At 39.6% G+C, this 27,222-nt stretch overlaps 4 protein-coding genes across 12 annotated transcripts; 3 read left to right on the forward strand and 1 right to left on the reverse strand.

Annotated features, from left to right (window-relative positions):
• The first annotated feature begins 1,839 nt into the window (after nucleotides 1-1,839).
• LOC131317816 (uncharacterized) lies at nucleotides 1,840-6,398 on the forward strand. Of its 2 annotated transcripts, XM_058347472.1 has the most exons (4): nucleotides 1,840-2,083; nucleotides 2,605-3,035; nucleotides 4,999-5,301; nucleotides 5,578-6,398. In XM_058347472.1, exons 1-4 carry the CDS (start codon nucleotides 2,044-2,046, stop codon nucleotides 6,184-6,186), a joined length of 1,383 nt encoding a protein of 460 aa, XP_058203455.1. In that variant the 5' UTR covers nucleotides 1,840-2,043; the 3' UTR covers nucleotides 6,187-6,398. The 2 variants fall into 2 exon arrangements, with proteins under 2 accessions (XP_058203455.1, XP_058203456.1); XM_058347473.1 differs by lacking the exon at nucleotides 4,999-5,301.
• Nucleotides 6,399-9,166: 2,768 nt separating this feature from the next.
• Nucleotides 9,167-13,894, forward strand: LOC131317815 (uncharacterized). Of its 2 annotated transcripts, none has more exons than XM_058347469.1 (5): nucleotides 9,167-9,387; nucleotides 9,548-9,616; nucleotides 10,002-10,711; nucleotides 12,727-12,966; nucleotides 13,232-13,894. In XM_058347469.1, the coding sequence occupies exons 2-5, from the start codon at nucleotides 9,571-9,573 to the stop codon at nucleotides 13,703-13,705; spliced, it is 1,470 nt and encodes a 489-aa protein (XP_058203452.1). In that variant the 5' UTR covers nucleotides 9,167-9,387; nucleotides 9,548-9,570; the 3' UTR covers nucleotides 13,706-13,894. The 2 variants fall into 2 exon arrangements, with proteins under 2 accessions (XP_058203452.1, XP_058203454.1); XM_058347471.1 differs by having other exon boundaries at nucleotides 9,169-9,387; nucleotides 13,250-13,894.
• Nucleotides 13,895-14,542: 648 nt separating this feature from the next.
• LOC131317818 (cytochrome c6, chloroplastic) lies at nucleotides 14,543-17,862 on the reverse strand. The gene is given in 7 exon segments (XM_058347475.1): nucleotides 14,543-14,725; nucleotides 14,728-14,842; nucleotides 14,936-14,999; nucleotides 15,425-15,456; nucleotides 15,551-15,648; nucleotides 17,137-17,254; nucleotides 17,637-17,862. Coding segments are annotated over 7 exon segments (510 nt in total). The 5' UTR covers nucleotides 17,697-17,862; the 3' UTR covers nucleotides 14,543-14,702.
• A 925-nt stretch (nucleotides 17,863-18,787) lies between these two features.
• LOC131317811 (uncharacterized) lies at nucleotides 18,788-24,105 on the forward strand. Of its 7 annotated transcripts, none has more exons than XM_058347465.1 (5): nucleotides 18,831-19,956; nucleotides 21,967-22,203; nucleotides 22,483-22,986; nucleotides 23,108-23,213; nucleotides 23,457-24,105. In XM_058347465.1, exons 1-5 carry the CDS (start codon nucleotides 19,267-19,269, stop codon nucleotides 23,522-23,524), a joined length of 1,605 nt encoding a protein of 534 aa, XP_058203448.1. In that variant the 5' UTR covers nucleotides 18,831-19,266; the 3' UTR covers nucleotides 23,525-24,105. The 7 variants fall into 7 exon arrangements, with proteins under 7 accessions (XP_058203444.1, XP_058203448.1, XP_058203443.1 ...); XM_058347462.1 differs by having other exon boundaries at nucleotides 18,857-19,045; nucleotides 19,373-19,983; nucleotides 23,108-24,075; XM_058347463.1 differs by having other exon boundaries at nucleotides 18,857-19,045; nucleotides 19,373-19,956; nucleotides 23,108-24,075.
• Nucleotides 24,106-27,222: the final 3,117 nt, after the last annotated feature.

The following is a 27,222-nucleotide window of genomic DNA, read 5'->3' on the forward strand; positions in this document are numbered from 1 at the left end:
ATTTCAACTACTATTAAACCATTTCAATTGTGCGTACAGCTTTCTTTCTCCACGACTCCAGAATTTGCCAATAATCTCTCCAAAGTCCGAATCGTGTCTGAACTGGTTGTAAAAAGGTTTACTTCACTCACAAAAAATGAAAAAAAGGGTTTACTTTTGGTGTAAATTACAAACTGTAAGGATGGAAACATAAGTTGGTGGTAGTTATAGGACCGTGAATTAGTTAATCCATCCATTAACACGAGTCCTTATTCAATGATTTGGTGTCAAAAGGCGCAAACCCCTTTTCACCACACGTTATGGTGTTTGGTGATCAATGGCGGAGCCATTTAAGGGGCTAAGAGGAGCTCTTGCCCCACCCACTTTTTTCCTATTTGTGCTAAATACATACACACATATAAATATTTTAAGGGTGGTATATGCTCCCCGTCCCTTTTAAGAGTCTCACTTCATAAATTCAATTTTTCATGAGGACATCATCGTTATATTTTACTCACTAATTTTTCAAAATAGAATTTACTTTCAGAAGAAAATGAAAAATGTAACAATTTGTGGTTTTTATCTTTGGAGGCTTCCAAGCAACTTAGGATTTCAAATCCACAAAATCCACCATGATTATTTAGACAATAATCAGTGAAGGTTGTGGAATTTTGCAGTTTATTATGAGTTGAAAGTATTTCTTCTACAAGGTTCGGTCCCTCCAAAAAAAAAGGAGAAATTTTTCAGTGCCTGGTGGGTATATCCCACCTAGAATCTGCTCTGCACAATCAGACCGTCCAATACATTTTTGGACAGCTTGGATTGAAACTCTCTCTCCTCTCATCCCAACACTTTCTCTTTTTTCTCTGTCCAAATCCGAGCCGTTCAAAAACACAATGGACGGCTCAGATGCGCCAAGCAGGTACTAAGTGGTACCCACCCGGAGTTGAAAAATTTCCCAAAAAGAAAATCTTTCACTTGAGCGCCAACACACTTTGAGCCTTGAGGTGGAAAAAGAGAGATTATTCAGCACCCTTGAAGCACCGCCACCTAGTGCTCGTGGGATCTCTATCGCCACGCATTCACATGGGGTCCACACACATACTTCCAGGACCCCCACGTGAACGTGCGGAGGTACCATACGTGGCGATGCTCCGAGAGCAAGTACTATTTTCCCGTGAAAAAAAGGCCGGTGATCACATGGCGATGCTCCGGATACACCATATCAGAATTCTTTCCCTTTCCACGCATTCCTGTTCTGATTCGTCTGAAATCAGGGGGAAAGAAAGCAAAATCCTTCAGTACACGCAGCTGCCTCTTTCTCTGTTTCTTGAACAGGCACGCAGGCTACTACCTCCCTCCCTCCCTGCCTTTTCAATGTTTGTTTCCGAAAACAATGTTCAAGTCTCTACTGCTTTCCCCAAACACACTCCCAAATGTCAACCACTAATACTTCTTGCACATTTGTATACATATATATCCACACACAATCACCCCCATCAAAAAGCAGAAAAGAAAAAAAAAAAAGTGATTAGCGCTCCTCGGACTAATTCCTCCGACCCCTCTTATAACCGTTTTACATGCTTATACATAGACACAACACTCCACCGCAACACCAACCACACCCGCCCATGTGGCGCTTGCATGAATGGTAACGGGAGAACAGCCACGGACCCTCCTACAATTGTTTTACGCGCTTATGCATGCAATAATGCTAGACACAATACTCCACCACAACACCCGCTTACGTGGCACTGGGTGACCGGTAACGGGAGAACAACCGCTTCGAAAGTACTTTACAACCACTTTGTTTTATTTTAATAGCTAGTTTGTGCGCACCTTGGACTAATCTCACAACTCCTCACAGAGTGTTTTAGTTTTCAAATTTGTTTCCGAAAGAGTACATGTCTGGAAATCTTATCTATTAGACTCCATTTTAGTGTTTCCTAGAAAACTACTCCAACAACGTTAGTGTTTTCTCAGTTCCAAATCTCAATCCCTCTCTCACTGTGTGAGCCATCGCTCCATAGAGTTTTTTTTTTCCATTTTATCTCAGGCGACAAAATGGAGAACGGAAACACGTTCAGCCATCAAGCATTGCAAGGTTTGCTCCTATAAAACCCATCTCTCTCTCTCTTTCGTGCAATGATCATTTTTTGGATTCAATGGTGGGATTGTTGGTGATAGAATTTTAGTCTGTAATGACGATCTGTAGAAGTGTTTGTTAAGGGTCTTGCTAACCTCCGCCTAGGCGATGAATAATAAGGCAATTAACGACAAACAAGTTCGGATTTCAATACAAATTTCATCGATATTGATACACTTTCACATATATCAATACACTTTTCTCGAAACGCCTTTTACGTACTAACCTCCACCCTTAGGGGTGTGGTTAGCATTTGTAAAAGGGTTTTGCGTGTGGGAGTATAATCAGAATCCAAAAAGCACAGCGAGTTTTAAAATCTGGATTGTCCAGTTCATTTTTGATAATGCGTTTTGATCCAATGAACTATAGAAGCGGCTCCCAAACACTCAAAACTAAGAAATGCATAAGCTACGATCCAGTAATTAAGCTCCCAAAAAGGGCTTGAGTATTTATGGTTGTGGGTTTTTATTTTGTGTCAGGTGACATTTTTGGAAACACGTTAGGAGCGAGGGAGTTGATGCTTTTGAGGGAAATGGAGAAGAAGAGGATCAGAGAAGAGATCATCACATCGGGGTTGTTGCACAGGCGGGAGTTGGAAGCCGAAGTCATTCGGGAGATGATGATGGAGGGGGAGATTGGTGCGGGTAGCATCGACATAGGGTTGTCGTTGAAGGATTCTTCGTTGTACCCAGAGGTGCAGGGATATGGGCTTGGGGAAAGGCAGATTGGGTTGGGCAGGCAACAACAGCAGCAGGGGGAGAATTACAGGAGGACGTCGGTGGTTGACTGGACGGAAGATGGCGGAGTTCTTGGTGCTTGTCCATTTCAACGCGATCCAAAGGCTGTATTGGCGAGTAGGATTGCAACTGAACCAACCAAGGACGTTAGCAAGGAACAAGGGATCCCATCGGTAATGGACTAAACCTTTCCTGTGCTTGTCATGTTCATTTTTTCATGGTTTGTCACAAATTTTTCCTCAAATCATTTGGACCATATTTGTTTTGAGATTTTGGATTTAGGCCTCATTGCCACGTATCGGTAGCTAACCTAAGATAGTATTTTTATTTATTTTTTGATCCAAACCTAAGGTAGTATGAGTAGGTATACATGTGTCCAACTAAACCGTCCAAACAGTTCAAAAAACTAAACCGTCCAAAGGTTTGGTGAAAAGTACCATCCATTGGAATCCGACTGAGAACGAACATCAACCAATCATGGTAATTGTCTGATCAATCACACCGATAGCTTCCCTTGTTGATCTTATTATCTTCAAGTCGGGTTTGCTGTTGATAGCTTCAAAATTTGGGTGAGTTTTGGGCAATGTAGCTCTTTTTTGTTCGACAAGAGCATTTGATTGTATTTCCTAAGTTAAGATGGCTGAAGTTTATGAGGCCTAAGAAGATGATACAGAGTATTCGATTGGCACGGACTATACCCCTTGTAATTTTGCTAACAATTATACTCCAGGATTGAAAATGCAGAATGGTTTATGTCCTATTTAGATATTTCTTTACCCAGTGAAAGAGGGGAATTACCTTAGACTCCTAATTTTTGTCTCATCATCGTTTACATAACCGTTCCAGATTTCTATTTCCCCTCATGTGTATGTATGCTTACTTTGAACAATACGGTTCTGTTTTAACCTACTGTTTTGAGATCGTCTAAAATTCGACCTTCATTATGTAGGAGAATGTTGTGTTTCTCCAGTTTCGGTTTATTAGGAACAGTGCTTAGTAAAGTTAATTCTTAATTCAACCAGGCAAACTTATGCTGCTAAGATCTGGTTAATTTCATTTCTCAGAAATTATATTAGAAGGGACTCATAAATTTCTCCCCTCGTACATAAACCTCCTTTTCATTACAGAATAGGTTGAATAAAATTCGTTTCAACATCATTTTTCATCAAACACTCCTGGGCTCCACAATGTGTTGCATCATGCATATGTTATATATATAGACCTCGTGAATATGGTTGGAGGTAAATGTAGGTTCCCTCATCTACCTTTCAACGAGCGCTTGCATCCAACCATGCTGTGTTTAGTACAAGAAATTATCATTCACTTGCTCTAGGATACAGGCATGGTTTGTGTCTCACACGTTTATCCAACTTTTAAGCAAATTGGACCCTTCCCTCTTACCATTGTGTTGATGTTTTGATAAGAATATAAAGAAGCTTAGAGCTTCTGGCACTGAAAGGGTAAAAAGGATTTTCTCATATGGTTGTCGATTCCTATTTGAGACCATCCGACCCCTTTTCCTCACCACCTCCTTGAGTCTAAATACTACATTTCCAGTTGCTATATAATTTGCTGCGTTCATCTCATAGTATGTTCTTTCACTACGATGCACAAAATATGCTACTGTATTTGATTATGTGGCAGTAGGACATGTCCAAATACACACACCTGGTGTTCGGGTTTGTTGCAAGCCTGATATCCAAAGAGTTGGGATTCAAGGAGGTCCGGTTTGATTGCCATACTTCGTTAGTTTCCTATTCATGCTGCATTGCTTCCAAACTTATGTTGGAAGAGTCACTATATACGTCGAAGTGCATGGATACCTAATATTTTAGCTAGGATCTAAACATACTTAGAACCTAGTATGGGCTTCCGATTTCACAACTTCTACCCTTGCATTTTCCAAATTCCGATCTGATTTGCCATTTCCACACACCACATTAGACTGAGAAGTACATGCAAGATTCTAGTTACTAACACTCCAACTTAGGCCCTTTAATCTGCATGAGACCATACATAGGCAGAGTCGATCTTTATTCTGCTCCTCCTCCCAACATCATGATTATCTTCACTTCTTTATCTATGTTTTTTGTAAGTAACTTTTTTCGTGGGTATTGGCGCATTATTTTGCTGCAGGCTAAGCCTTTGGACTCGGGTGTTTCTGGGATAAAGAGGAAATCTGAAGCAACAATAACTGAATGTATCAAAGATACGCCCTCACTCGTTTTGAGCAAAAAGTTACAGCAAGAGTGGACTTGTTCTCTGTGTCAGGTCCCTGCCACATGCGACCAAGGTCTGAAGGACCACTTTCGAGGAAGGAAGCACAAAGCGAAGGAAAAAATAATAGAAGAAGCCACTAAACTAGTAAACAAAAATGCTGAATATTCTGACGCATTGGTGGAGGAATCTGAATATTCAAATGAACTGGGAATAAACCTAGTACGGGTTTCGGTTTTCATAATTTTCTCCCTTGCATTTTGCAATTTACAATCTGATTTGCCATTTCCACATACCACATCGGACTGAGAAGAATATATGAGATTCTAGCTACTAATAAAACCTAGGTCCTTTAATCGGCATGAGAATAGTGAGATACACATGAAGACTCGATCTGCCTCTGCTGCCCCTTCCCCACATCATTGATTATCTCTGTTTATTAATCTACCTTTTTCTAAGCAACTTGTTTTGTGGTTACTGCATATTATTTTGCTGCAGGCTAAGCCTTTGGACTCTGGCGTTTCTGGGATAAAGAGGAAATCTGAAGCAACAATAACTGAATGTGTCGAAGATGGGCCCTCACGCAGTTTGAGCAAAAAGTTACGGCAAAAGTGGACTTGTTCTCTGTGTCAGGTCCCTGCCACATGCGAGCAAGGTCTGAAGGACCACTTTCGAGGAAGGAAGCACAAAGCGAAGGAAAGGGCAAAAGCAGAAACCACTAAACCAGTGAACAAAAATGCTGACAATTCTGAGGCGTTGGTGGAGGAATCTGAATATTCAAATGAACTGGGCATGAACGATGTCAATGCCGTTGATTCTGGAGTGAAGCTAAAAGTGGAGTTGAAGAATGCAAATGATGGTGCTGAATTGAGTGAAAATGAGATCACCACAGGTTCAAATGTTGGTTGCACATTCTGGTGCAACACATGCAAGTTTGGAACCAACACTGAAGAGGAAATGACCGTCCATCGGGTGGAGAAGCGACACATGACTCTGTGGCAGGAAAGTGGTGGCGGTGTCACAGCTAAGAAAACCATGCCAGATGAAATGAAGTACGTCTGCAAGACTAATGGTGCAGCAGCTGAGGGAAAGGAGGAATCAGACTGAGAGGGGAATGATCAGAATGTAGATGAAGCCGGCGGCCGCTTATAGATCATAGTGGTTTCATAGTGCTCTTATGCCCTTCTTTCTCCTCTCTTTAGTGAAGTATATGTTTGAAAATTTCTGGCTCCGCCGCTGAGTAGACCAGCTCGAATCGTTAGGTCTTCAAGACTGTTTTGTAACTGCTGCATGAATTCCAATTGTTGTTTTGCTTTGCACACAGGTGAGCGAAAACCAACATCGTTTAACAAATCAAGTTACACGAGCTCGATTCTAATTCAGTACGTTAAAGGTTATTTGAAATCGACGCTTTCAATACTAAGGTAGCTGCTTGATCACACGCTTAAAGCTCGTTAAGTTTTCAAATCAAGCTTTAACAATCCATTTATCCTTACCAAGGCAATAAGATTATGCTGTTTTACGAAACTAAATCACTCGATTTAACTTGTATAATCGGATTGATTAATGCTCGTTTGGTACTGCTTAGACTAATAAACAAAGGGCGCCGCTATTCGCAGCCCTTTATTTTCTCCCGTAGCCCACTACATTTCGGTAAATGGTTGTTGAAAATCATAAATAACATTTCGGTAAATTGCTGTTGAAAACAAGATTATATTTCGGTAACTACATGTCGAAAATATGTTCAACTTTCGGTAAATAACTGCCGAACATGCATTTTCGGTAAATATCTGTTGAAAAAAATATTATATTTCGGTAATTGGATGCTGAAAATATATCTCAATTTCGGTAACTAACTGTCGAGGATAATTGGAAATTTTTAACGGGCTATGGGAGTAAATAGAGGGCTGCAAATAGCAGCGCCCTAAACAAACCAACATAAACGCATCTTCTAAAATCATTAATTCTTCAAATCCAAATTAAATAGCACAGGTTCGACTTCACTCTTTTGCCTATTTTTACTTCATCTCCCTAAAGTTTAAAACTCAACATATAATCCCCTTAAACTATACAAATCCAAGATGTCAAATATGACATCAATGGAAAATTACAATTTACTCTCTTGCCCGTCAATCATCAGCCCGCCGTGTTCTTTTCAACTTAACCTTCACCTATAACCTCCCTAAAACCACCACATCAAAAACCAAATTCAGTCACCGCACTCCAAACAAAGCTATTCCAAGTTTTCCAACCCCAACTACCCATGATCGTCCACGATTCCCCCTCAACTGACCCCATCCGTTTGGTTCTATTGTCCCTCCTCAACCTCTCTAATTTTTGGAAAATTGCCCATAGGTAAAGAGAAAACAGTAGTTCTGTCACAAAAACTTATTTCTCCGCTCAGATGGCACATTCGGTCCAAAATCTTAAGGGAGTTTACCGTCACCGGATGAATACTTTTAAGGGAGTTAAGTGTTGAGTTTTAAACACATTAGAGAGGTTAAGTGAAAATCAATCATAATTGTGGCAGGTTTTATGTAATTTAACCACCCTCACAAAACTTAAATTGCCAAGGTGAAATTAACTCACGCCCCCTTAGGCCCCGTTCAATTGCCAAGAAAGGATGAGAAAATCAACTTTCTCATAACTTTTGTAGTGTTCAGTTGGCAGGAAAGTATTGGGAAATATGTTTTTAAGTTTTACTACAAGATTTACTTTCTTGCAAAAATGATCTAGCCAAAAGCATAGGATTTTGCGTCATCAGAAAAGTTTTCTCCATTGTGGGACCAAAATAATTGGCGGATAAGAAAAAAAGTGAATGACGCCAATACCAAAAAAATACGAATTAGGTTCTTAGAAAAATACTTTGAGATTTACGTAAGCAACAACAATTTCGACTACTATGGTGCTTTCTGAGATAAGTGTTCAATTTTGTTTTGTACTAACTAATTATCAATGAGTTTTTGTATCGGCAACTAACCAAGCACGGTTGTTTAACATTTGTTTATTTAGTTATTATCTGCTTATTTTTTAAACTTCATTTGTACGATTGATTATTAGAGGATGTCAATTTAAATGAAGGATTTGCATGACCATTTAGAAAATAGCAAATTGAATAAGAATTGCAAGTCGATTTTTTCATTTCATGCTAAGGCTTTGCATTAGATAAAATACATTTTCTGTATATGTTAATTTTTGAAATATGATAGCATATTATTTAGCTCTCAAAGTTACTTTTATATAAAAATAGCTATGGAAATAAAAATAAAGAAGTTTCTCATAAGTGTCTTTTTTTGGTAAACGAACCACTAAACTTCAGTTTTCCTGCAAAAAGAAATTATCAAATGAACACTCACAAGAAAATAGATTTTTTTTTTCTTTATTTAACTTTTCTTGAAAATAACTTTTCAGTACAACATTCCTGACAATTGAACGAAGCCTTAGTTACTCCATGCTTAGCCCCGGTAATTACCTCGTACACGTGAGACAGAGGAACTGCGTGTACTCGATGGATTAGTCGAGAGAAAAAGTTTCATACACCCTTGATAACCAAAACCTCTTGATTAGAACCAAAATGCCTGGTACAACAGCTTTCTACACAGACAATGCATACAGCGTCCATTTGGGCTCGTCTTGGGTCCAACAAAGATAATCGGAGTCGCTCATTTTGTTCAATATATTTTGCTTAAGGTCTCTGTAAAAAATCAGCTCCATCCGACATCGATAAGAGCGTTTGCGAAGCATTCAAAATTGCTTTAAAAAATTTTCAAAGCAATTTTGGACGCTTCACAAACGCTCTTATCGATATCGGATGGAGCTGATTTTTTGCAGAGACCTTAAGCAAAATATATTGAACAAAATGAGCGGTTCCAATTATCTTTGTTGGATCCGATAAGAGCCCAAACGAAAAATATACTCGCTATCTGTGCAGAAAGCTCTGTACTTGTAGCAGCATTGGGATAATTCATTACCCCGGGCATTCATAACATAATCAAAATGAACACTGCTATTGGTACCGGTACTGATGAGATTGATATTTTAGGGTACCTACGGATATGCGGGCCCATTCCAAAATTCGCATCGGAGCCGTTGAATACATTCATACTCCATACCCACTCCTACTAGGCTACTACGTTACTACCAGTGTTTCTCCATTCCAAAACCCCGACTACCCTTTCGCTGTGTGATCCTCAGCCCCCATAGACGTCTTTCCATATTTTCTCTCAGGCGAAAAAAATGGAAAACGATTACATTTGAGAACCCATCAAGAATTGCAAGCAGGTTCGCGCCAAGAACAAGAATCGCAAGGTTCGTGCCAAGAAAACCCATATCTCTCTTTCGCCTCATCGTGCAAAATGATCATTTTTACTGTGCTTTCCCCTCATGCAGTAGATATACGCGTGTCGGTTTACATGTTTGGAGTATCCAGGGTTGTGGGTTTTGATTTTCTTGGGCTGTCTATGATCAGGTGTTTGCCAAGAAGTTCCAAAGATGAGTGACATTTTGGGGAACACGTTAACCCATCAAGAATTGCAAGGTTCGCACCAAGAAAACCCATATCTCTCTTTCGTCTCATCGTGCAATGATCATCCTTACTGTGTTTTCCTCTCATGCATAATAGATGTACGCGTGTCGGTTTATACAGGGGCAACTCCACGATTTTAATTGAGTGATGACAAAAAAACATAAAGAAAATTTGTGTAGATAAAGCGCAAATTTAAGTGATTTTAGTACTTATTTTGGCTACGTAAGAATAATTCAGTGCCGACAGCCATACAGAAAAATCAAATTGTTGGAAAAAGATATAAAAATTTATTGAATTGTTTGATTGAAACCCCTTGGTATATGGTGGAGCAGCCCATGGGTTTATATGTGTCGAGTATCCATGGTTGTGGGTTTTGATTTTGTGGAATGTCTATCAGGTGCTTGTCAAGAAGTTCCAAAGATGAGTGAAATCTTGGGGAACGCACTTGATGAGAAGGAGTTAATTGTTACCAGAGAAATGGAGAAGAAGAGGATCAGAGAAGAGATCAAAGAGTCAGGGTTGTCGCGCAGGCGGGAGTTAGAAGCCAAGGTCGTTAGGGAAATGATGATGGCGGGGGAGTTAGAAGCCGAAATCGCTTGTGACATCTTGGGGAACGTACTTGATGAGAGGGAGTTGATGAGTGCCAAAGAATTGGAGAAGAAGAGGATCAGAGAAGAGATCAAGACGTCAGGGTTGTCGCGCAGGCAGGAGTTAGAAGCCGAAGTCGCTAGTGACATCTTGGGGAACACACTTGACGAGAGGGAGTTGATGACTGCCAGAGAATTGGAGAAGAGGATCAGAGAAGAGATCAAGATGTCAGGGTTGTCGCGCAGGCGGGAGTTAGAAGCCGAAGTCGCTAGGGAAATGACGATGGAGGGGGTTTTTGATAGTGGTAGCGACATCATAGGGTTTTCATTGAAGGATCATGGGTACCCAAGGGTGCAAGGCTATGGGTTTATGACAAGGAAGCAAATGCAGGGGGAGAATGATGGGAGGATGCCTGTGGTGGAGACGAAAGATGGCATACTTCTTGGTGCTTTTCCATTTCAGCGTGATCTAGAGGCAGTATTGAAGAGTAGGATGCCAATTCCTGAACCGATCAAAAAGGTTAGTAATGGACAAGTGGATCTCGTCGGTAATGGACTAAAGCTTTCTTGTGCTTGTCATGTTTATTCTATTTGTTGTGTGTTATGAATTTTCCTTAAATCATCTGGTATGTGGTAATGAGTCCAGTGGCCTCTCTTTGTATCTACTGCACGGTATCTGTCATTTGCTTGTAAGTTGCAACTATCTCCTAATGTGGGGTTTGTTGTTGATTACTTGAAAAATTAGATGAGTTATTGGGCAATGTAGCCCTTCTTGGGCGATGAGGGCAAACGATTATATATGCCAAGTTAAGATGATTGAAGTTTATGAGGCCTAAGAAGATGATACATAGTATTCAATTGACTCGTACTATACCCTGTGACTTTGGTAACAAATATATTGCAGGATTGGAGATGCCCTATGGTTAACTACTCAGTGTATGTTCTGTTCTGAGATTTCTTTACCCAGTGAAAGAGTGGGGAACTACTTTAGACTCCTAACTTTTATCTTATCGTGGTTTATGTAATCGTGTGTATCTTTCTATCTGCTCATTTTTATGTATGCTTACTTCCATTTCAACCTACTGTTTTTTGAGATCTTCTGTCTAAAATTTTACCTTCATTACGCAGGAGATTTTGGAGTTCTCCGAACCTTCGTTATGCTACTCTTTTATTAGTCATATTAATTCCTAATTCAACCAGGCAAACATGTGCTAAGAACTAATAGATTTACTTTTTAGAAATTATTCGAAAAGGGGCTCCTGATGTTATTCTCTCATACAGAAAGCCTCCTTTTCCTTAGACAGTAGATTAAATATTAAAAAAAAAAATTAAAACAGCATTTTTCATCAAACACCGTTGGATCTACAAGGGGGAAATGGGCTTCCCCAATCTGTTCCATCATGCGCATGTTCTATATACTGCATGAATGCCATTGGATGTCTAATGGAGGTTCCCTTGTCTACCTTTCATCGAGCGGTTGCATCATTCACTTGCTTTAGGATATAGGCATGGTACGGGTCACACACATTTATCCAAGTTTTAAGCAAATTGGACCCTCTTATCCTTTGGTTGATGGTAGAATAAGAACATAAAGAAGCTTCGAATTTTTAGTGATGCCTGGGGTTCCATTTAGATGTGACCTGTGAGTTTTTTTTTTTGTTTCTGGTGTTTTGTTGGACCTTTGATGTACAGCTGTTGAGGACCTAGGCTGTTTGGCAGGCTTGGTTTGTCTATGGGCTATGCCCCTAAGAACTTGTATGTTTGGTCTTTAATGAAATGAGTACTTATCAAGGGAAAAATATATATATAGAAGAAGACGGCGCTTAGAGTTTCTGCCACACACAAAAATACAAAGACAGAAAAAAAAAGAGTTTCTCGTACTGTCGATTCCTATTTTGAGACTATTCTAACACTTCTATTCGCCACCATCTTTAGTTTAAATTCTAGATTTCTTGACAGAATATCATTTGCTCAATTAACCTAATATGTTCTTTCGTTACGATGCACCAAATATGCGAGTACCTTTTTTTTTTTTTGTGGAGTGGGACATGCCCTGCCATACATACCGGGCTTTTGGGTTCGTTGCAAGCCTCGTATCCAAAGAGTTGGGATTCAAGGATATCCGATTTGATAGCCACACTTAAGTAGATTCCTTTTCATGGTGCGTCACTTGCAAACTTATGTTGGAAAAATCATATATGCATCGAAGTGCATGGATTCCTAATATTTAACTCAGTTTTTGTGGTCTAAATATACTTAGAACCTAGTGGGATTTCATAATTTCTACCCTTGCATTGTGCAATGTCCAATCTGATTTGCCATTTCCACATACCACATCGGACTGAGAAGAATATACGAGATTCTAGTTACTAATAAAACCTAGGTCCTTTAATCTGCATGAGACAAAGTGAGATTACATATGAAGACTCGATCTGTATTCTGCTGCCCCTCCCCCACATCATGATTATCTTCGTTTATTTATCTACCTTTTCAAAGCAATTCGTTTCATGGTTACTGCATATTATTTTGCTGCAGGCTAAGCCTTTTCCCTTGGTCAATTTGAGTAAAAACAAGTTACGGAAAGAGTGGAGATGTGCTCTGTGTCAGTTCAATGCCTCATCTGAGCATGAACTGAATGACCACTTACGAGGAAGGAAGCACAAAGCGAAGGAGAAAGCAATAGCAGAAACCACTAAACCAGTGATCGAAAATACTGACAATTCTGAGGCATTGGTGGAGGAAGCCGAATATTCAAGTCAACTGGGAATGAACCTAGTATGAGCTTCGCTTTTCATATTTTTCTCCCTTGCATTTTGCAATTTACAATCTGATTTGCCATTTCCACGTACCACCTCGGACTGAGAAGAATATACAAGATTCTAGTTAGTAGTTACTAATAAAACCTAGGTCTTTTAATCTGCATGAGACTAGTGAGATACATAAGAAGACTCGATCTGTACTCTGCTGCCCCTCCCCCACATCATGATTATCTTCACTTATTTATCTATATCTTTTTAAGTAACTTGTTTCGTGGTTACAGCGTATTATTTTGCTGCAGGCTAAGCCTTTAGACTCAGGCGTTTCTGGGGTAAAGCGAAAATCTGAAGCACCACTATCTGAATTTGTCAACGATACGCCCCCACTCAATTTGAGTAAAAAGTTACAGAAACTGTCGAGTTGTTCTCTGTGTCAGGTCGCTGTCACATCTGAGCTCGAGATGAAGCGCCACTTACAAGGAAGGAAGCACAAAGCGAAGGAAAAGGCAATAGCAGAAGCCACTAAACCACTGACCAAAAATGCTGACAATTCTGAGGCATTGGTGGAGCAAGCTGAATATTCAAATGAACAAGAAATGAATGATGTCAATTCGGTTGCTTGTGGATTGAAGCTGTATGGCGAATTGAAGAACGCGAATGATGGTGCTGAAGTGAGTGAAAATGAGATCACTACAGATCCAAATAATGAATTCGAATTCGGGTGCAACAAAATAATGAATTTGATCTCTATGGTTTGATAGAGATCGGATTTATGGGCTTGGGATTTTCTATTCACCAGTCATTTGGTAGAAATAGATGCTGTGATCCTGTTCCTTTTTTTTCCTTTTCCTGGATTCCCTCTCCTCTTATGGATGGCTTTCCTTAGTTTCCCATCTTATGTCATTCTGTCTCCTTTCTTCAGTGAAGCAATGTAGGTTTGTGTGAAATTCTGGCTACGCCACTAAGTAGACCAAACTCATAGTGACTCGCTAGGTCCTCATCTTCAAGAATGTCAGTAATAATCAGATGAATTCCCATGGGCCTTTTGCTAAGCAAACAGGCAAGCAAAAAATACCAAGCTCGATTCAAGATCAGTTTGTTGAGAGCTTATCAAGGCTTTAGGCCTTTCAAGTGTTTCCTTGATTGGCATCTTGCTAATCAAGGGATTGGGTTTCTGGATTGGATCTGCATAAAGTATCTGCTTGTACAAAGACAGCAACTACTTCTGAAAACAATTTTAAGAATTCTAGAATGCTAATTTCACTAGTAATACTTGTACAGAGGCGACAACTGCTTCAGAAAATTTTTATTTTTTTATTTTTATGGAATTAGCAGAGATGCAAATTAAGCAACCAAGTCTCGCCCACCTGTTGTGATTTGGGTGTTTGACCTCTAGTGCAGGCCTCTTGGGCCCTCTGTTGTGGTGTCACTCTTTAGTGGCGAGACTCTTGGGCTTACATCAACTGGGCTGGCTCCCACATCAGGAGTTTGGGTATTGTGTGTGTGTGTGTGTGTGTTTAAAAGGTCCATTATACCTCTCCCTAGTCAGCAATTGCATAGGTGAGTTAGTATGTAGAATTACCGTCTTGCCCTCCTTCAAAGCAGAGATGCATATTTATTTACCATCGACTATTTGCCCAAAAACTCAACACTATTGGTTTACAAATTCTAGGTTTACGATTTTTTGGCATTACCAGGTGAAACAAGCTCACTGAATTGAAAGCAGAAGTTACGCGAGTTTATTTAGCAGAAAAATCAATCCCCATAACTTTCTAGTTTGGCCAACCTAGATCAGCCTGTGACTTCACAAACTCTGCTAAGACTTTGATTTCATCTTCCTGTAGGCGGGCTCCGAAAGTGCACTGGCCCCTTGGTGTACAGTTCTCTCCAAAACCCTGGGATAACAAAAAAAAATAGAACACATTATCTCCTTTTGCTTATATTATCTACGTAAAAATATGTATATAAAGAGATTTAAGAAACCTTACTGGCATTCTTCCCTTGCCATAATAGGTAACGCGATATATCTCCTCTTCTGTAGCAACTCCATTTCTGCAAAATCAAGAATCATCAGAGTCGCCAAAGCAAGGAGCAGAGTCTCCTTTTGGCCATCAATGGATCTCGATTTGTGGAAGGAAGAGAAGGAGAATGGAAAAAGCAACCTAACAAATCTAAGTCTTTCCCTTTCTTTTTCTTTCCCTTTCACAACTCTAACATCCAAAGGTAGAAATGTTCCAAACTATGTGTAGTTGTGTTCCAAATGCTTTTTCATCGTCAACTTGTGTTTTGAAACCATTGCCAGATCAAAGAGTTGGACTGTGAAGTGTGAACTAATTCTCAAGGTTGGATAGCAATGGTAGATATGTTTGACTTTTATACTTTAAAATGATATGAATTATTGTGCCAGGGAATTGAACTGGGTGAGAATGTCGATATATAAATCTCAAGTACTAAAATTTGAAATTGGATAGATTTACCTCTGTAGATCTTTTGAAAACAATGTTGCACCCTATACAAAGACAAGAAAGCTGTGGATTAGAGAAGGAAGTGATTCGAACGCAAGGAATGGTCATCTGGGATTTTATTGGGTAAAGGACTCTCACCGGTTGTATTATGTTTCCACCTCCATCATGGCATCCAATGCAAGTTCGACGAAACAATGTGGCTCCTCTTTGTACATCTATTTCTTGTCCAAGTGACACTGCAACATTGAGAAAGAGAGAGAGAGAGAGAGAGAGAGAGAGAGGACAAACATGGTTTTCAAGTTATACAAGCAGCATCTATATATGAGTTTCTAACAATCTATAGTGAAGAAGGGAACTGCTTCGTTTTTTCTTACCGATGAAATAACTATCCATATTAATGATGGCACTCCGTAATTCCTATGGAAAACTGGAAGTTAGAACCATGTTATAACGACCAAGGATATTGCCATATTAGTCTCCTACTGTGCTCTGAAGTCATGGAGACAAACTATGCAAGTGCCAACATATGTTTTCTTTTCTTTTCTTTTCTTTTTTTCGGGATAAGTGCTTCATTTTAAGCTAACAACGAAACTGCAGAAAACAAAAGACAAACCATCTGCTAATTAGAAGCATCAAAACAGACAAAAGAAGCAAACAACTAGGCAAACTCTTAGCTAAGACAGCACCCTCTAAGATAAGCCCCATTTGACCCATAGATGTTTTAAGGCCAATACTTCTCAAGAGTGATTGGAGCATGCCGCCTTCATCTTGGACATGAAGAACAATCACTGGTATTTTCAATAAAGTGCCAGCAAATTATTAACCAATTTGACCTTTGAAAGAAACTATACCATGCAAGGATAAGCCATACACTCCCAATCTAAGCCTCGATAATCATTTGTACATCTAGCAAAAAATTCATCTTCATTTACTGCTCATTTATCATCACTAGATTAGCATATGTAACCAGAGGTACATAAACTTTTCTTTTTTCATGATAAGGAATAAACTAATTTATTGGAAAAAGGCATCAAGGAGATGCCACCCATGTAAAATTGGAAGCTAAGAACAAAAGGCCAAAAAGCCAACAATACCAAAAGAGGCCGAACAATCAATAGAGCCTGTACACCTCTCTAAGTCTAAACTCCAAAGGTATCTAACATGCCAAGGAATTAATCGATGGTTGGTTTATGCTCCCTCGGCTCCCAACTCAATAAACTAGAAAGGAAAAAGACTCTTAAATTTAAGCAACGACATATTGTCCCCGTCAAAATATATACGATGCCATATCAAGCACAGCGCAATCAACTTCCAAAGCTTTGCTCTTCTTCTATCCACTGTAGCCTCATACCATGCTTGAATAAGCTCCACTACCGTCGCGGGGAAAACCCACGACAGTGAAAATAGGTACATAAACTCTTGAACATAGTATCTACACTACCTACATTGTTTTACAACCAGTTCATCCAATTCTAACTCCAATTATGGTGCTTAGTTCTTATCCATTGTACCAATCCTACACTATTTGCACATACATAACATAGCTCTCTTCGTAAACCAAATGCCAGTGAAAACATAAACGTTCTAGGCATTTCCATGCAAATAAGTGTTGCTATTGGCAGTGTAGTATTTTGATGAAAAAGCAACGGCAGATTTATTAGTAAGTAAATCAAACTGCAGATATTAATCCGTGAATAAGTTTAAGTGTTTCAGTTTGTTATTACCTGGGGAAATGAAGAATGGGGATAAGGCTAAGAATGCAGCCATGAGAGGTGGAGCCAAGCTCTTCATCAACTTCACTCCTTGCTTTTGCTTTTGATCAACTGGATTCTGTACATTTCCCTTGTGCGAATCGAACCCATTAAGGTTTAGTTCGCCCATTTGCAAATTACTTTATTCGAAATCAATGCAAATACAAAAGATATACATATAAACACACACACACACACACAAAATATGTATACTAGACGCGCAGCCACAAGCCATGGATGTACAAATGGTGTTATGCAAAAGATGGAAGGAGAAAATCTTGAGATTAATCCGTAATGGAATTTGGATTGTGAAAGTAGGAAACAGTCCAAGAGGGGAGCAAAAAAAATTCTTTTCCTGTAGACAGTTAGTTAAAGGGGTAATTTTAAAAAACTGAAAGTGTCTGTAGTAACCGCAAGAGAGAGAGAGAGAGAGAGAGAGAGAGAGAGAGAGAGAGAGAGAGAGAGAGAGGTACCTTTGTTGGGATGGAAAATACCCTGATTTTGCAACTAGGCAACAGAGATGCAAGCTCCATATCTCTAGACTCTAGGTCTAGGTAGACTAGTACTGAATTGAATAGAACTGATAATGGAGGCAGGCAAGCAAGCAAGTAAGGTGGGGGCGTCGTCTGCTTTCCAAAGGTTTTGCTTCAGCCTTGCGTCCTCTGTGTTCTTGTGTCCGGTTTTGCTACCCCTTCGTTTATTGTTTTCTTTATCTTCTTTTTTTTTTTCCAAAATTTTCCTTCACAATTGCCACTGAGACGTTATTCAATCGGTGGTGGAGGGAAACAAATTTCAGTGCCGGGCCGAGCAGGTGTTTTATTGCAGCAGTGAAAATTTTATAGATTTTTATTTGTGGTTGAATTGTTACGTGTTTTCGGTAGTGAATAAATTGTTAAGAAATGTCAAGTTGTTTCCGGTAGTGAAAATAAAAGTTGTTATAGGTTTGTAAGTAGAGTTATTATAATAAAAACATATTTTATTGACAACTTTTTTGTTAGTGAAAACAAAATAGTAGAATGCTGAAACTTTTTTATTAGTGAAAATAAGATGGTAGAATACGTTAAGATTTTAGTACTGTATTTTTTATTAGTGAAAACGAGACCTAAATATAGAACTCATAAATTATAATTACATAATATAGTCAAAATGATTTTTGGGGTTTTGAGTGGGGGCACGCGTGGCGAAAATCCGTCTCTGGTTGGAAGTTGGAACACAATCAGTGATCCATGTTGTATGATTAGAATCTTTTATATGCAGAATTAGGAAGTGATAAACAAGTCAAACGAGCCGATCAGGTGGTTGATCAAGCTTAATTTAAAATTTTAACAAGTTTCGAAAATATGTTTGAGCTTGACTTATTTATGATACGAGACAAGCTCAACCAAGCTTTTAATCATGCCAAAGAGAAGTCAATCTCAAACAACTTTTTATACTACGTCACAAGGCAAATGGGCCGAGTAGTAGTTTGTTCAAGTTTGGTTTGAAATTTTAACAAGTTTTAAAAAATGTTCAAGATTTGGCTTGTGTATGAAGCAAACCGATCTTGAACGCTTTAACAAACACGACTTCAAACTGGAGTAGCTTGGTTTTAATTAGCAACCCTGAATCATGTAATACCACATTGCCATAATACTCCGGAACCACCCAATAATTGGCCCTCTATGACCGTTTATCAGGACATTGAATGAAGGCTACTGCGCTCTCTCTCTCTCTCTCGCTCTCTCTCTCTCCTAGACTCCTACGTTACTACTAGTGTTCCTCCATTCCAAAACCCCACCAACCCTTTCCCTGTATGATTCTCTCCGGCGAAAAATGAAAGACGGAGACACGTGAACCCATCAAGAATTGCAATCAGGTTCGGGCCAAGAACAAGAATCGCAAGGTTTGCGCCAAGAAAACCCATCTCTCTCTTTCGTCTCATCGTGCAATTTATCATCTTTACTGTGATTTCCTCTCCTGAATTAGATATAGGCTTGTCCATAGCCGGCCCGTACTTTTCAGGGCCTAAAGCGAAAGTTAAAGATTAGGCCCTTCTAGCTAAACTATTACAAAGGGTACTAAAATTGGAGGGCCCCTAAAATTTGAAAATTTTTAGGGGCCTAAATGCGGCCGCCTCTTGGGTTTAGCTCAGGGCCGACTCTGCGCGTGTCGGTCTATATGCATCGAGTATCCATGGTTGTGGGTTTTGATATTGTGGACTGTCTATCAGGGGTTTGTCAAGAAGTTCCAAAGATGAGTGACATCTTGGGGAACATACTTAATGACACAGTTAATGAGAGCGAGTTGATAACTGCCGGAGAAATGGAGAAGAAGAGGATCAGAGAAGAGATCAGAACGTTGGGGTTGTCGCGCAGGCGGGAGATAGAAGCGGAAGTCGTTAGGGAAATGATTATGGAGGGGGAGTTAGAAGCTGAAGTCGTTAGTGACATCTTGGGGAACGCACTTGATGAGAGGGAGTTGATGGTTGCCGAAGAAATGGAGAAGAAGAGGATCAGAGAAGAGATCAAAGCGTCAGGGTTGTCGCGCAGGCGGGAGTTGGAAACTGAAGTTGCTAGGGAAATGACGATGGAAGGGGTTTTCGATAGGGGTAGCGACTTGGTAGGGCTTTCATTGAAGGATTATGGGCACCTAGGGGTTGGATTTGGGAAAAGGATCCAAAAGCAGGGAGAGAATGATGGGAGGAGTTCTGTGGTGGAGACTAAAGACAGCATACTTCTTGGTGCTTTTCCATTTCAACGTGATCCAGAGGCGGTATTGAAGGGTAGGATGCCAATTCCTGAACCGATCAAAGAGGTTAGTAAGGGACAAGTGATCTCATTGGTAATGGACTAAACCTTTCTTGTGGTTGTCATGTTTATTCTATTTTGTTGCATGTTGCGAATTTCCTTAAATCATTTAGTATTTGGGAACGAGTCTGGCGGCCTCTCTTTGTATCTACTGCGTGGTATCTGCCATTTGCTTGTAAGTTGCAACTATCTCCTAAAGTGGGGTTTGTTGTTGATTACTTGAAAAATTAGGTGAGCTATAGGGCAATGTAGACCTTCTCGGGCAATGAGGGCAAAAGAATATGTATGCCTAGTTAAGATGATTGAAGTTTATGAAGCCTAAGAAGATGATACATATTATTCAATTGACTCATACTATACCGTGTGATTTGGGTAACAAAGTATATTGCAGGATTGGAAATCCCCAATGGTTGACAACTCAGTGAAAGAGTAGGGAATTACTTTAGACTCGTAATTTCTATTTTATCGTGGCTTATGTAACCGTTTGTATTTTTTGTATCTGCTCATGTTCATGTATGCTTACTTCGACCAATTGGTTTCTGTTTCAACCTACTGTTTTCGAGATCTTCTGTATGAAACTTACCTTCATTACGCAGGGGATTTTGGAGTTCTCCGAACTTTCGTTATGCTACTTTTTTGTTAGTCATGTTAATTCCTAATTCAACCAGGCAAACATGTGCTAAGAACTAGTAGATTTCACTTTTCTGAAATTATACGAAAAGGGACTCTTAAATTTATCCTCCCATACAGAAGCCTCCTTTTCCTTATAGAATAAGTTAAAAAAAAAAAAATTTAAACAGAATTTTTCATCAACTACCGCTGGATCTACAAGGGAAAAATGGGCTACTCCAATCTGTTGCATCATGCGCGTGTTCTGTATACCATGTGAATGCCGTTGGATGTCATATGTAGGTTCCCCTGTCTACCTTTCATCGGGCGGTTGCATCATTCACTTGCTTTAGGATATAGTTAGGATACAGGCATGGCATGGGTCTCACATTGTTGATCCAAGTTTTAAGCAAATTGGACCCTCTTATCCTTGGGTTGATGGTGGAATATGAACATAAAGAAGCTTCGAGTTTCTTAGTGATGCCTGGGGTTTATCCAGTGGAATATTGCTGACAGATTGGTAGGGGTTTTTTATTGTCTCTTTCTTATTTCATTATTTCCCTCCTTAGATGTGGGCTGTGAGTTTTGTTTTCTGGTGTTTTGTTGGACCTGTGACGTATAGCTGTTGTCTGTTGAGGGCCAAGGCTGTCCGGCAAGCTTGGTTTGTCTCTAGGGTACACCCCTAAGAACTTGTATGTTTGGTCTTGAATGACATGAGTATTATCAAGAAAAAGAAGAAGACGACGACGCTTAGAGTTTCTGCCATACACAAAAATACAAAAAAAAAAAAAGAAAAAGAAAAAGAGAGTTTCTCTTATTGTCGATTCCTATTGTGAGACCATTCTACCCCTTTTGTTTGCCACCTCCTTTATTCGCCACCAAATACACGACCATATTTTCTTGTGTCGGATTGGGACACGCCCAGATATACATACCCAGCTTTTGGGTTTGTTGCATGCCTCGTATCTAAAGAGTTGGGATTCATGGAGATCCGATATGATAGCAACTCTTCAGTAGTTTCATTTTCATGCTGCCTCACTTGCAAACTTATGTTGGAAGAGTCATAATACACATTGAAGTGCATGGATACCTAATATTTAACTTGTTAGCTGTGATCTAAATTTACTTAGAACCCATATGGGGTTGGGATTTCATATTTCCACCCTTGCATTTTGCAATTTACAATCTGATTTGCCATTTCCACATACAACATCGGACTGAGAAGAATACGATAGCCTAGTTACTAATAAAACCTAGGTCCTTTAATCTGCATGAGACTAGTGAGATTACATATGAAGACTCGATCTGTATTCTGCTGCCCCTCCCGCATATCATGATTATATTCGTTTATTTATCTTCCTTTTCTAAGCAACTTGTTTCGTGGTTACTGCATACTATTTTGCTGCAGGCTAAGCATTTTCCCTCAGTCAATTTGTTTAAGAAGTTACGGAAAGAGTGGAGTTGCTCTCTGTGTCAGTTCAATGCCACATCCGAGCATCGACTGAACGACCATTTACAAGGAAGGAAGCACAAAGCAAAGGAGAAAGCAAAGGCAGAAACCACTAAACCAGTGAACAAAAATGCTGACAATTCTGAGGCATCGGTGGAGGAAGCTGAATATTCAAATGAAGTGGGAATGAACCTAGTATGGGCTTCGGTTTTCATAATTTCCTCCCTTGCATTTTGCAATTTACTATCTGATTGTCCATTTCCACTTTCCACATTGGACTGAGAAGAATATAAGAGATTCTAGTTACTAATAAAACCTTGGTCCTTTAATCGGCATGAGACTAGTGAGATACATAAGAACACTTGATCTGCATTCTGCTGCCCCTCCCCCACATCATGATTATCTTCGTTATTTATCTAAATTTTTTTTATGTAACTTGTTTCAAGGTTACTGCATAGTATTATTTTGCTGCAGGCTAAGCCTTTGGACTCGAGCGTTTCTGGGGTAAAGCGGAAATCTGAAGCACCAATTACTGAATTTGTCAATGATACGCCCTCAGTCAATTTGAGTAAAAAGTTACAGAAACTGTGGAGTTGTTCTCTGTGTAAGGTTGCTGTCACATGTGAGCTTGATCTGAGCTGCCACTTACATGGAAAAATACACAATGCGAAGGAAAAGGCAATAGCAGAAACCACTAAACCACTGAACAAAAATGCTGACAATTCTGAGGCATTGGTGGAGGAAGCTGAAAATTCAGATGAACAAGAAATGAACGATGTCGATTCGGTTGATTGTGAATTGAAGCTAAAAGGGGAATTGAAGAATACAAATGATGGTGCTGAAGTGAGTGAAAATGAGATCGCTACAGATCAAAATAATGATTTCAAATTCCGGTGCAACATATGCAAGTTTGGAACCAATGCCGAAGAGGAGATGACCGATCATCGGAGGGAGTTGTGTTACGTGACTCTGTGGGAGGTAAGCCTGTAAAACGAATGGTGCAGCAGCTGAGGAAAGGAGGAATCAGATGCATGTATAGTAGGATGATCAGAGTGCAGATGACTAATTGTTAGTGTTTTTTTTGTTTTTATCTTTATAGTTCAAAACCTCTAGAGGCAAATGTGAGCTTGATTTGAAGCGCCACTTACAAGGAAGGACGCACAAAGCAAAGGAAAAGGCAATAGCAGAAACCACTGAACAAAAATGTGAGCTTGATTTGAAGCGCCACTTACAATTAAGTCATCTCATTTTCACTCACTTCAGTGGTTTAGTGGTTTCTGCTAATGCCTTTTCCTTCGCTTACAAGGAAAAGGAAGGATGCACAAAGCGAAGGAAAAGGCAATATGAGAAACCACTAAACCCACTGAACAAAAATGCTGACAATTCTGAGGCATTGGTGGAGGAAGCTGAATATTCAGATGAACAAGAAATGAATGATGTTGATTCAGGTGATTGTGGATTGAAGCTAAAAGGGGAATTGAAGAAGGATGCACAAAGCGAAGGTATTGTTACGTGACTGTGTAGGAGGTAAGCCTGTAAAACCACTAAACCACTTACATGAAGGATGCACAAAGCGAAGGAAAGGCATATCAGAAACACTGAACAAAAATGGTGACAATTCTGAGGCATCAGTGGAGGGAGCTGAATATTCAAATGAACAAAAAATGAATGATGTCGATTCGGTTGATTGTGGATTGAAGCTAAAAGGGGAATTGAAGGATACAAATGTTGGTGCTAAAGTGAGTGAAAATGAGATCGCTAGAGATCAACACAATGATTTCAAATTCCGGTGCAACATATGCAAGTTTGGAACCAATGCCGAAGAGGAGATGACCGATCATCGGAGGGAGATGTCAGATGTGTTACGTGACTCTGTGGGAGGTAAGCCTGTAAAACCAATGGTGCAGCAGCTGAGGAAGGAGGAACCAGATGTATAGTAGAATGATCAGAATGCAGATGACTAAATGTATGTTTTTTTTTGGTCTTTATAGTTCAAAACCTCTAGAGGCAAATGGTGTTGCTTACACAAATTTTGTTGATGAAAGAAATAGTTAATTTTTCTTCTATGAATAGGTGATGGATCTTGTTGCTTTTGCATCCTTAGTTTGATGACGATAACACAGTTAGGCCCTGTTCTGCTAGGGAACAAGTACTTGAGGCGATGTATTGTGAGAGAATGACCTGTCTCGTAAAACGGAAAATAAGTACTTAAAAAATAAGAACCTTAGCGGAACGGGGCCTAATAGTTACGTTTAGTGCTTCCCTACACCTGATTTTTTTTGGGTGATGGTTTGATAGAAATCGGATTCATGGGCATGGGATTTTCTAGTCATTTGGTATGAAATAGATGCTGCCTGTGGTCTTGTTCTTTCTTTCTTTTTTCCCCCTGGCCCTGGATTCCCTCTGCTCTCTTATTTAAGGCTTTCCTTGGTATGTGGACCTCATTACAAAGTGATGTCATGCTTACTCAAAAGTGTATTGCATGGTAAGCATGACATCACTTTGTGACGGGGTCCACACCATTTCAACCAATGAAAGAGAGGGTAATGTTCACCCTCTTTTAAGGAAGGTGAACAAAATTGCACTCCATCTTAGGTCATTCTTTCTCCTTTCCTCAGTTAAGTAATGCCGGCGCGCTTGTAAAGATACTGGCTCCGCTGCTGAGTAGACCAAACTCGAAGTGACTCGCTAGGTCCACTTCTTCAAGAATGTTAGTAGTAAATTAAATATCGCATGAATTCCATGGTTCGATCTTTTGCTAGGCAAACAGGTGAGCGAAAAATAATGTTAAGGAATCAAAAACTCCACGAGCTCGATTCAAGATCAGTTTGTTTATTAAGAGCTTGTTTTAGATCAAATCCTTCAAGAATTACGTGAACAAAAGCAATCTCATTTTGTATATCAGTTATATATATATATATATATATATATATATATATATATATATATACGGAACGGTTCAATGGACACCCTAAAAAAACACCCAAAAAAACACCCATAATCTCATTCTCATAGTTCCCGATCAAATTTTTATGATCCGAACCGTTCAATGTGTGCAGAATGTGATTTTAAGGGTGCCCGCGAGAAATTAGCAAAAAAAATGACCGGGAAAGGTTTGATTTAAGCAGTTTTTATTTGAACCGTTCAATAAAAAACCGTTCGAAACTGTTCGGATCAAGCCCTTCCCGGTTATTTTTTTTGCTGATTTCTCGCGGGTACCCTTAAAATCACGTTCTGATCACATTGAGCGGCTCGGATCATCAAAATTTGATCGGGAGCTATGGGGTGTTTTTTTAGGTGTTCCCGGAACCGCCCCGATATATATATATATACACACACACATACTTTTTAAAAGAACACAGTCATATTACCCTTTATTTTCTAAGGAATATTACTCTGGAGGGAAAATTTCAAAATGGGACCTGAACTTTCACTCTAATGTCACAAAAACACTTAAACTTCACTTTATATCAATTAAACACTTAGACTTCCAAAATCTCCAAATTAAGACATCTGTCGTTAGCCTCCATCCATTTCCTTCACAAATCTGCTGATGTGACACATTTCAGGCGTTAAATGGGCCCACTAGACATGTTCATTGCACACAATCCTTCTCTTCTCTCTCTTTTTTTTGGTAAACCCCTACTCACTCACTCACTCTCTCTCTCTCTCTCTCTCTCTCTCACACACACACACACCTCTCTTTGATCCTCCCCTCCACCGCCCAACTCCCCTCCACTCCAACTCTTCCTCCGAGGCTACCGCAGCAGCGGTTAACTCCATTGCCTCTCTCACTCTCTCTCTTTCTCTGTACATTGCCACTAAGTCCCAGTCATTGTACAATAGCTCATCGTGTGCGTCGTGTACCATGAGCCTCCGGCGTACTACCTAATCGGAGGATCCATCGGGAACTTCCCTAATTGCATCGTGTACCCGTTGATTTACGCCGCTGCCTTCACCAACCGGTTTGGCACCGCCAATCACGGTATGGCTCAGTGTTTCTTCAGTTTCAATTTGTCCAGTTCCTCCAGTTCCAGTAATAACCAGAGAAAGATTTTGATTTGAATAGTTGTGATACTTTTTGTGGTTTTTTTGTTCCTTGGTTTTGGTGGGTTTTGTGTTTTGTGGAAAAAATTGAAAAAAAAATAAGAGGAAAATTATTTGTGGAAGATAAACAAGTTTGGCTGTTGAAATGAAATTGATTAACCAGAGTGAGGGAGCCGTGTAGAAAAAACGAGTTCTGGTGAAAAGGGGACGGAGGCATGGAGAGAGAAAAAAAGGGGATTTTGATCGTGTGCTTTGCAATGACTGAGTGTTGTGTGCCAATACGGCAGTTAACGGGAGAAAAATGCCACGGCACCACATTTGTTGACAAATTGGACGGAAAATAAAGGCAGGTGTCTTAATTTAGGAATTTTGGAAGTCTAGGTGTTTAATTGATATAAAGTGAAGTTTAAGTGTTTCTGTGACATTGGAGCAAAAGTTCATGTGTCATTTTAAAATTTTCCCTACTTTAGGACACAATATATAGGAGTTGCATAGAGTTTAGCTCAATGAGTACTTTTTTAAAAATAATGGCAGTACAATATTCTTTCCATTTCTAAGACATGCCATTAGAAAATATTTGACACCTCTAAAGTACTCCCAGCGACTCAAAAATAATGTATTTCTTTCAAAAAAAATTTAATTTTTTTTCATAAATTTAAAGAACTCATTAATATCTAGTGAATTGTTGAAAAAAATTAGAGTTTTTCTTGCAAAAAATTTATTATTTTTACGTTCTCGTTTTGCGGACCAGACAAATATTATAGGACGGAGTATAAAAATCGCGAATTTTCTAGCCGATGAAGACAGGGAAAAAATAATTATCCCAAAGCCAACTCATCACGTGTAGTCGGGTCCCTGACGAACACCTGCAACGTGATTGCATTTTTCATATAAATTTTGTAAATGTAACCAATGAAAGTCAAAAACCACCATTGGGCATTTGTCACGAAGGTCCGATCTTCTCAGTTTCGAAAACTCATGTGTCTCTGTACCGAGAGATTTTTCGACCGCTGAATTGTGTAAATTTTTTTTATGCTTTAAATCCTGCATGTGCCACCCGGCCTTCTGGCTCCAACTGGAGTATGTCAAAATGAATGGGACGTCATTGTCGTACACAAGTTCAGACACGTATCTTGATTTAAGATGCATATATCTCGAAGTGTCTAC

Source organism: Rhododendron vialii, chromosome 2a (assembly GCF_030253575.1).
Source record: "Rhododendron vialii isolate Sample 1 chromosome 2a, ASM3025357v1".
In the NCBI taxonomy this organism is placed as follows: Eukaryota; Viridiplantae; Streptophyta; class Magnoliopsida; order Ericales; family Ericaceae; genus Rhododendron; species Rhododendron vialii.